This window comes from Lactuca serriola, chromosome 4 (genome assembly GCF_051521515.1).
Source record: "Lactuca serriola cultivar US96UC23 chromosome 4, Lser_US96UC23_V15, whole genome shotgun sequence".
NCBI classification, from domain to species: Eukaryota; Viridiplantae; Streptophyta; class Magnoliopsida; order Asterales; family Asteraceae; genus Lactuca; species Lactuca serriola.
The window spans coordinates 114,056,291-114,066,639 of NC_136411.1; the positions used below are offsets into that span (position 1 = coordinate 114,056,291).

General features: G+C 33.5%; 1 protein-coding gene, 1 long non-coding RNA gene and 1 pseudogene across 2 annotated transcripts; 2 read left to right on the forward strand and 1 right to left on the reverse strand.

Annotated features, from left to right (window-relative positions):
- The first annotated feature begins 3,270 nt into the window (after positions 1–3,270).
- LOC145102359 (dirigent protein 22 pseudogene) lies at positions 3,271–3,969 on the forward strand (annotated as a pseudogene).
- Positions 3,970–4,241: 272 nt separating this feature from the next.
- On the reverse strand, positions 4,242–6,319 carry LOC145102360 (putative 12-oxophytodienoate reductase 11). Its single transcript, XM_079039748.1, has 5 exons — positions 6,186–6,319; positions 5,889–6,029; positions 5,490–5,620; positions 5,183–5,359; positions 4,242–5,092 (listed from the first exon to the last, which is right to left on the reverse strand). The coding sequence occupies exons 1-5, from the start codon at positions 6,275–6,277 to the stop codon at positions 4,500–4,502; spliced, it is 1,134 nt and encodes a 377-aa protein (XP_078895874.1). The 5' UTR covers positions 6,278–6,319; the 3' UTR covers positions 4,242–4,499.
- Positions 4,915–5,693, forward strand: LOC145102361 (uncharacterized). Its single transcript, XR_013706140.1, has 2 exons — positions 4,915–5,054; positions 5,207–5,693. It is a non-coding gene; the product is annotated as an uncharacterized LOC145102361 (long non-coding RNA).
- Positions 6,320–10,349: the final 4,030 nt, after the last annotated feature.

Consider the following 10,349-nt stretch of genomic DNA (forward strand, 5'->3'; position numbering starts at 1 on the left):
CTCCCACAGTCAACATAAGACAACTCAAGTCAACGGTCAACACTGACCAGACTCGGCGAGTACACAAGAGTGACTCGGCGAGTCCATGCGGGTTCTCTAAATCCTTTTAAAACCTCTTAGACACGACGAGTTCCCTCTCCACTCGTCGAGTTACTCGGCAACGAATCGCGGGGCAACCCCGACTCGACTCGTCGAGTTTGCCTATGGACTCGGCGAGTTGCTCCCATGACAACCCTCATATGACCTTCTGAGGTCAGATCTGCTTCACCAAACCATAGATCTAACTCCCTCAAAGCCAATAACCACGAAAAGGTCGAACCTTAGGCACTCATGCAAGGTTCTACAAGCTCATTTGGGTGAAACCCTTCATTACATAACAACCCTAGCTCAAAACTCCAAATAGAATGCATAAAGCAGAAAGGAAGGGACTCTCTGGACCTCTTTGGGTCCAGATCTATGGCTTCACACTCAATGGAACACTATACTCCACAAATCAAGCCATAAAAGAAGCTAGAAAACCCTAAAATCACCAATCTTACCCAAAACAGAAAATGGAGAACGATTTGATACCTCTATGGTGAAGATGCAAGCTCAGGAGCTCTGAATCGACACCCCCCTTGACCTCCCTTTGCTGGAAATGACTACTCCATTACACAACCACCTCAAGAATGCTCCAAAATGGCTCTTCTTCACTCTCTCAGCTCTTTGGTTCGATAGGAGTCTCTCAAATTCACTTTGACACTATTTCTTTACACTTCTACTTCACTTACAGTTACACATATTAAATATATTTACTTATACTTTTTGCACAACACACACGTAATAATACATATATGATATATTTACTCATTTAAACTATATTTTTTTTTCACAACTACATATTTTATATATTATGCATTACATATTACATATATTTAATAAACATATATAAAACATAAATGCAGTACCTATATTTAATATACATATATAAAACACATTCACACACACACACAGACACACACACACACACACACACATATATATATATATATATATATATATATATATATATATATCCGGTTTTTCCGGTTTTTGGGACCGGTTAGACCAGTTGAACCATCAAACCGGTAAGACGGCCGGTTCGATGTCCGATCCGGTTTTCAAAACCTTGCTAATCCAGGCATTGGCATTGACCACGGAGTAACATAAAAACCATTGACCAGATATTAACCGGGATGTAAAAATAATTTGAGTAAGGGTTAAAGTTAATAAAACCCACAAACATAAAAGTCCAAGGGCTAAAGTGAAAAATGGGCTACTGTTCATAAAGGGGTTTAAAGTTTATATGTATATATAATAACAGAGAATATCACGATTAATCACGAGATGAAATTTTGCAGCAAATACGTCCAAAAGTCTCGAGTTCTACGCTCCCCATTATTTCTCCAACCGCCTTTATCCCGTACCGGGTTCCTTGCTTCCGGTTTACAAAAACCACCGGTCTATTTCCACCTATAAATAACCCCAAGTCTTCATCAATCTTATCCACAACACCTAACTAATCGCACAACAACAAACATAGTCAGATCAAATTGGAAGTTTCAGAAACAAATTTTTTCTCAAGATGAGTTACTTGAACCGAGTCTGGATGACCGCCGGTGTCGCTGTCGTTAACGGCCACACGGATCAAGGCCACAAACTGAAGTCAGGCATGAAATCCTTCCAGCAAGGTAAGAAGGCGTTTGGTTCCTCCATCGGCGCTGACCACACGGAGCTTCGTCCATTTTCCAGCGTTTTAGTTTCCGACGTAGGAGGAATCTTCGCCGGAGATGAGACGAGGAAGCAGGCGGATGATTCTCTCCGACAGGTTATGTACATGAGCTGCTGGGGACCGAGCTAAAACGATAAACCGGAGTTTGTGTCGGATTGGAGATCTGGGAGTTTTTTTCGGTGGCGGAGGAATCGACCATGTGAGTTGACTCGGGGTTATGAATGGGTTAAAAATGACAATACCTTGAAAAATGAGGGCATCGAACTGTAACCTCATGAAAGTTGTGCAACTATGTAGATATTTTTTTTGAACAACACGAAAAGAAGTAGAGAACTATTAATAATAAACTTTTTGGCGATATATATTTTGTTTATAGTTGAAATTAAGAAAACCATATATATGTACTATATCAGACAAGTTTTGGACTTGAGAAAATCATGAAGAAATTAAAATAACTCTGCAAAATAAAACATAAAATAGACTTTTGGAATGCTTGTCATCAAATATAAAGTTGCTTCATGATTTGATTGGGACTTGAACCATTAGATAATCACTTGTCATCAAATATAAAGTTGCTTAATGATTTGATTGGGACTTGAACCCTTAGATATCAATCAAATCTAGGTTTTAGATTTGATAAATGATAAGTTGTCACAATTTTTGACATTTAGGTAAGTGATTCTAAGATATTCTGTTTATAAATTATGTTTATAGTGTTTTTAGCTTTTTTGCAAGATACCAATTTGGGAGTTTTTACATTACCATTTTACTCCTATTTGGATTTTTTGGTGTGCTGCTGTCTTGGTGACTCTGCTTTGAAGATTTCTTTCTATTTCTCGGTTAGTCGGCTTTGTTTCCTTTTGTTTGTTCTCTTGTATTGTTTGTTGTACTCTTTTTCCAGCTTCCCACTGGAGTTATGTCATTATGTGTTTAATATTATATTTGCTGTTCAAAAAGACAAAATTAATTTGAATTTTGGATATTGGTTTTGTAATGAAGCTTGGTAGAATTCTAAGGACCTTTTTATTCGTGACTGATTGCAAGATCCAATATTTTATAGTGCAACTTAAATACCTAATTACTTCTCTTGCCCCATAGTGATCTTTATTTGATAATGGTTTAACTTCTTCAATAATGGTGCATAAGTCATTAAGTTGACTTTTCTTTTTTCTCTTTTTAAACAGCTATTTACATATTTAGGTACGTGTTTGTTCATTGGTAAAATAATAAAGACTCTTGTGAAGGTTTATCTATGATTAACATTTGATCGAATGACGAATACATCAAAATAATGTTTAAATCGTTACAATATAATGTTTAAATCGCTACATACCTGATCAATAATAAAAGAACATTTTTTTATTAATTTGTGTCAAATTGATTATAAAGTTATTAGTATACTGGAATTGGACATTCAACTTTTCGAATCTTATTAGTGTTGTAGTTGATCAACTACTTCAATGTCATATCTACCTTTTTACACAAGTCCAACCAACCCACATGTTATCATCGTCTTTCCCATTTTAAGAACCAAAAAAAATACACCCATAAACACATAAACACAAATATGGGGAAATTCCACATCCAAATACCACTATGCTCAATTGTACTCTTGTCTTTCTCTTTTGTGCATTGCATCAATCAAGACCCTATAGCCGTACAAGATTGGTTCAAAGGTCTAGACACCATGCAAGAAAAGGTGACCAAACTTCACTTTTACTTCCATGACATAGTCAGTGGCAACAACCCAACCGCTATGAGGGTGGCTAAGCCGACCGGCTACACTGGCTTAGTCAACACTCTTACAGGGTTTGGCAGTGTGGTCATGGCTGACGACATGCTTACCTCTGGACCCGAACCCAACTCAACTGTTGTAGGTCGGGCCCAGGGGATCTATGCATCGGCCTCGATGGAAGATATTGGGTTTCTTATGACTATGAACTTTGCTTTTAGTGATGGGGATTTTAATGGCAGCTCTCTTAGCCTTTTGGGACAGAACCCAGTGTTGCATGAGTATCGTGAGATGCCGATTGTTGGTGGTTCCGGCGTTTTTAGGATGGCACGGGGAATAGCGACTGCGAAAACGTATAAATTTAATTTGTTAGGTGATGCGGTTGTTGAATATAACGTTATTGTGGTTCATTATTGAGTTGAGATTGATATTGGCTTTGTTATATGTATGTAATGTGCAACTACAATATGAACATTTGTTTAGATAATATTTTTTGCATTACAATCCGCGATCAAAGTCTGTTGCAAGTTGCAACATGGCATATAATGGTTTATGGATCTCAACATGAGAACAGTCAAACTACACTCCTTTTTTATCCTGACTTATTTTTTCCTTAGTAATTAAATCTTTCTATTGACAAATTTTTAATTCTCATTCTCTCGTTCTCTCCCAATGATCAATTACTACTAACACCTAACTACGGTTTATCCCATTCTATTTGGAGTATTCCCTTTTCCATCAAAGTCCTAATTATTTCAATAAAATAAAATAAATTCCACCAACTTTAATTAATCAAACTTAAATCCCCATAAAAAATGGCAATTACTACAGCAAATTTACCAATTTTCAATCATAACAATTAAGATTGAAGCACTAAAATAACAACATACTTTAAAACATATTATCTCTCATTTTTTTTCTCTCTCCATAAAGTTCTAAGTTTATACCGATGATCTAGCAAATTTATTACAGAATCTTGCATTTTTCGTGCCTTTCTCATCAGTAACTCGAACGGGCTTAAACCTTAGTCTCCAGAAACGGGTAATCGGTATACCCAATAACAGGATCCGAAGTATAAAATGTCTCCCTATTATACTTATTAAGCGGAGCCTTGAGCTCAAACCGTTTCGGCAGATCCGGATTCGCCAAAAACAAACGACCATAAGCAACAAGATCAGTCCGATTCTCCGCCACCGCCGTATTCCCGTCTTCCATCTCATACCCGCCGGCCGAAATAAACGTCCCCTTGAACGCTTTTCTCATCGGGACAAGACTATGCTGACTTTCGATGGTTTTTCCTTCCGCTTTCCACCTTGGTTCCACCATATGACAATAGTTAATCCCATATTTATTCAGAGATTCCGCCATGTAAAGACCTAAAGCTTCCGGATTCGATTCACTTGCGTCCATGAACTCTGCGAACGGGGATAATCGGATCCCGACTCGGTCCGGTCCGATCTCGTTGACGATCGCCTCGACGATTTCTAGAGCGAATCGGCAACGGTTTTGTAAGGATCCGCCGTATTGGTCAGTCCGGTCGTTTAATTGGTCTTTCATGAATTGCTCGATTAGGTAACCATTAGCACCGGAGATCTCAACTCCATCAAAACCTATATATATTTTATAAAAATAAGATATGATCTCAACACTTGTTTATGCAGAACAATGTGGTTTTTTTTCCCTAAATCGATGATTCTTACCAGCTTCAATTGCATTTCTTGCAGCAACTCTGAAATCATTAACAACAAGCGGAATCTCCTCTGTAGTCAGCTTCCTTGGAGGTGAAAATTGTGCAACATCAATGCCATTGCTTCGTGGTTGAGGAAATAGTTTTTTGTCTGTGGAAGATATTGGCGCTTGCCCATTTGGCTGTAAATCTGCTCAGTGGATGAAGAATTTAAACGGTTGGTTAAAAGCATGTCGACTTAAAAGACAACTTAGTAACCATTGCAAATCGATATATCGAGGAAAGGTAAATTGCACGAAGGGAGATGATGAATAGTATACCAGTGTTTGAAACCCTTCCACAATGCCAAATTTGACAGAAAAAGATTCCGCCTTTTTCATGAACAGCATCCACGATTGGTTTCCATGCCTCCACTTGTTCCTTTGTCCATATACCAGGTGCTTCTGCATACCTTAAACAACAACAAACACGTTTATCAACAAAACTATTTCCTCCATCATCAACAATCAATTTTTTATCGAGCACATATTGTTTGTCTATTAGTCAAATGTCTTGAATATACTCTCCAATAATGACAAAATAAGGAAACATTCTAAAGCAAAACCAATAGGCATAATAAGTAATAATGATGACATCATGGACAAACATGTAATTTATAAGTTTGAAGCTTGTCAAGAAAGTAATAATCATTTTCATGGTCTTATTTGTTATATACGTACCCTTGGGCAGTGTCGGAAATTCCGGTGGATTCTGAAATAAGAAGGCCTCCTTTTGTTGTTCTTTGTGAATAATATAAGATTGCATGTGGCTGAGGGACATTCCCATAGGATCTTTGCCTTGTTAGAGGTGCCAATACAACTCTGTGACATACACAAATAAATAATGGATTCAGCCTAAAAAAGAACATAAATAGCACAAACTCTAAGGGAAAATCAATATAAATGAAACCCAGTTCATAAACTATAAAAAAGCAAGCATCCGAAGAAAGAAAGGCAAATGAGAGAAGAGAAAAGCACCTGTGAGAAAGCTCAAATTTACTCATTTTGTAGGGGGTGAGAAGAGGGATCTTCCCTTCGTCCACTTGTTTTTGTCCTTCTTTATTGGCCATGATTTAAATAAAGATCGATTTAAAAGATTGTTATATCAGAAGTTGGAATGAAGTGGGCTCTTTATAGGTGCCGAATGTAGTGAAGTTCAGGAGAGACGGATAAATATTATAACTTTGACCCCTGAGCTTTCAGTTTTTTTCCATAAAACACATTGATGTTTTGTATATTAAACAAAGACACTGAATAAGTGGGAGTTGGTATATTTTGTATTGGTTAAAGTGAGTAAGTCGCCAACAAATCAACAAATAGCAATAGTGAATTTATCAGTACAAAAGACCTATAAACTTAATTACTACTATTTTCACATGTTATTTAGATATATATGGAAAAACCCTTTTGTCATGAGGTACATCATCTTTTTTAATCTGAAAACATTCTGATTTATATCTTTTTATTTTGGTAGTAAGACTGGTTGAGAGGCACTCCAATGGTAATGCTTACTCTCTTTTATAAATTTATTACATTTTATATATTTGATCAATATTCAAAAAATCATATGCAATTTAACAAAATTAAAAGGTAGATTTTCAGAAAAACCATTAGATAACTATTTTTTTAAAAGTCGTTCATGTTTATTGACGTTTTTAGAAAAAACATTCATAATAAAAACATTTAAAAAAAAAGTAAATTATTTGACGGTTTGAAATCGTGTAGCATGTTTTTACAAGCTTACATGTAAATATAACTAACCTCAATTATGTTGGTGATCAAGACTCAACTTGGCTTCGTTTTGTAAATATAAATAAAAATAAAAGGATCAATTAAATTCGTGAGCTTAGAGGCCTAGTGTTCCAATACTCGATCTTGACTCCATTGAGAAATGCATATTACAGAAAATGACTTTTATTTATGACATGCACAAGGAGTTAAAGATCCTGCACCAAAAGAATTTTTGAAAATGAAGTCAAAACTAATATTTTTGCTTATGTTTAATCTAGTAGTGTTGATGTTGCTGACGATTGTTTGCTTTGTTTCGCTTTTAAGTAAAAATTATAACAAACTTAGGTCATAAAAAACAAACCTAATGACATTGGTTCCTAAATCTTGTGTTTTTCAGGTTTGTCCATAGATGCCTAGATTTGTCCATGTAAGCTTATAAAAAATGTTAACAAATTTCATCCAGTCAAAATTTTGTTTTTCTTTTTAAAGTTTGTAATATGAATATTTTTTCAGAAAAAAAAAATTATAAATACAAATTATTTTTTTAAAAACGAAAATAATAAATAAATAGCTTTTCAGATAACATAAAATATAATAACTTTTATACAACATGCTCAATTAGAATGAGATTTTGGGATTTTATATATTGTTATAAATAATTAGGTGTGTACATGATTTCTTATATTAATAATAAAAATGAGTAGTGAAAATGGCTTATAGCCTAGCTTGACGAAAAAGTATCATTCGGCCAAATATTAAAAGTTCAAGTTTGTTGAATACAAAAGGTATAGATTTATGACCATGATAGTGTTGTTAGCAGTTTTAAAAAGTTCTAAAAAGTGAGTGTTGATATGAAGGGTGTGTTCGGCAAAATTAGCTGGTAGCTGGTGGCTTGTAGCGGATAGCGGGTAACTTATAATTTGTATCGTTTTGTAAAACACTATATGTAGCATTTGGATTTGAAGCATTTTGTTTAAACCAAAAGTTAGAAGCTTGTAGTGCCGAACGGGCTTTCTGTTCAAAACGAAGCGTTTTGTCAAACGCTAGAAACCATATGCTCTTAAACACTCTGTGCCGAACACCCTCTAAATAACAAATTTATATTATATGTTCTTTCAGAAAAGAGCTTTTGAAAAAAATGTGCCCTTATTTTTTTCTTATAATTTAAACTTAGTAAATAAGATTTAATATTGATTTAAGTTGTTTTGAATTTAATATGCAAAATCAACGTATTTTTTATTAGTTCATGAAAATTTATATATGTACTGCACACGAGTCAACAATTGTTTTTTATGAGATGAAATCATTTATTTTAAAATTCAAACAAATACTCAAATTATAAATTATTAATTATAAGAAAAACTAAAATAGAATAGCATCAATGGGATTCCATTGCGCAAGTGATTACGTAATGACATTACTGAAATATTTGTTCTTTTCCTCATATTTCATGTAGTAGACTCTAAGTTCCAAAACTAACACTTTGGCCACTTGACTTTACAACCGGTCTTAAAATGATCGTATCTTTTTACTGACTGGTTACCAGTTGGAAGTCAGTATTATTAAGGTAGTAAATTTGTTAATGGCCGAACTAGAATCCGAGACATCCAATCTAAAATACAATACCTCTACCAAGTTTGTTAGTGACACATTGGTTTAAAATGATCATATTAACGAGCATGTTTTCCAATAATTTTTCAACGGAGTCGATAAATATTTCTTTCGTTCTAAATAAAATAGAAATATGTTTTTATTTTGAGCTTTTTTTTAGAAAATAAAAAAATTATATTTTATAAATTATCGGTTAGCCAATAACAAACATTTTAAAGTGAGAAGTGATTCGTACACAACAATTTTTTGTCATACACAACGATTTATACATTATAGTGTTGTATAATACAACATTTTAAAGCACAAATTGTTGTGTATAGAGAAAAATTGTTGTGTACGAATCACTCTCCTCTCCAAAATATTTAAGATTAAAAAATATGCATGTATGAATACGGGTTCGAATATATTGATTTTCAAAACAAGTTATATATATATATATATATATATATATATATATATATATATATATATATATATATATATATATATATATTAAAACATTATTCTTTCTTATAAAAAAAACAAGAGCCTTGAGATTCTTCTTCTCTTCTTCAAAACCTCCTTCAGGGGCCTGAAAAGAACATTATCAGTGCGGTTTTGTTTAGAGTATAATATGATACCCCTCATCGCCACAACATTTTCCCTTTATTCTTGCTGATCGGATTCAAACAATTTTTTTATCAACATGATATATATAGTTATATTTTCTCATTATACGCATTCAAAAACATAGTCACCTCATGTTTGTAGTCTTTCTCACTATTTGTGTTAGTTGACATGTTGAAAGAGGGAAGTGTGAGAGAAAGAGAGAGAAAGATTTGGATGGTAACCTAATGGGAAGGAAGAATGGCTATAAAAGGGGGAGAAGAATGTATTTACATATGAAGATAGTTTTTGAAGCAATCCAAAGGTCATGTATTAAGTAAATATTTAACATAAATAAAAAATAATGTGTATAATAATTGCATATAATCAATGTGTTTAAACACCAAAACGTCTCATCCAAATTTTGGAAATCGTGTTTAATGATTATGCATATAATATTCCTTTCGTATATAAGCTTACAATTAGCATACACAAAGACTCACTTACCCCTAAAATTACACTGCTAAGAGAATCATCTGAACATATATATATATATCAATGACTACTTCAACCTTTTATAAAAGAACTGAGCTTGAGAGAGAAATACAATATGCTTTGGAGATGGATTATGAAAATATAAAAAATATGCAAGAGACATGTGACATAATAGATATAGTCCTCCAATATAAATTAACAATACTTTCAGATGATGTCGCCTTTCTTAACTCTATAAGTAGAAATATTACACCACTCACGACTGATAACCATACAACAACAAACAATCTTGGAGAAGGTGTTCATGGTGCTTCACGGTAGAATGAGGTTTAACGTATCACTACTTAAGAAATGCATGTAGATATAAACTTTCAATATTCTCATGAAATCTAAATGTATATATTCGCTTGTTTATCCTAATTTATACATAACTATTTTTTGTTGTATTTTTCATTTCTTTCCGATAATCCAATAAGGATATATATCCATGAATATAAGAAGAAACATTATTCTTATTATAAATAAGGCAAAACCTCCTAAAACTATGTGTATTATTGAAACATCAATATAGTGTGATGTCAACACTCTTTTATATATATTTTTAAATATAAAATTTTAAATACAATGTAAGAGCGTTAACAATATTTATAATCTTTAACAAAAACCTATTTGCAAATTTGCTCATGTACAAATATTGTCTATAACATTTTTCAAATTAAA

Bases quoted from the DNA above. Each gene is read 5' to 3' on its own strand.
- LOC145102360 (XM_079039748.1), bottom strand. From the start codon at position 6,277: ATGGCCAATAAAGAAGGACAAAAACAAGTGGACGAAGGGAAGATCCCT. The intron at 5,621-5,888 runs GTACGTATATAA...TTGTTGTTTAAG, and splicing joins ATTTCCGACACTGCCCAAGG to GTATGCAGAAGCACCTGGTA. The intron at 5,093-5,182 runs GTAAGAATCATC...AAATATATATAG, and splicing joins AAGAAATGCAATTGAAGCTG to GTTTTGATGGAGTTGAGATC.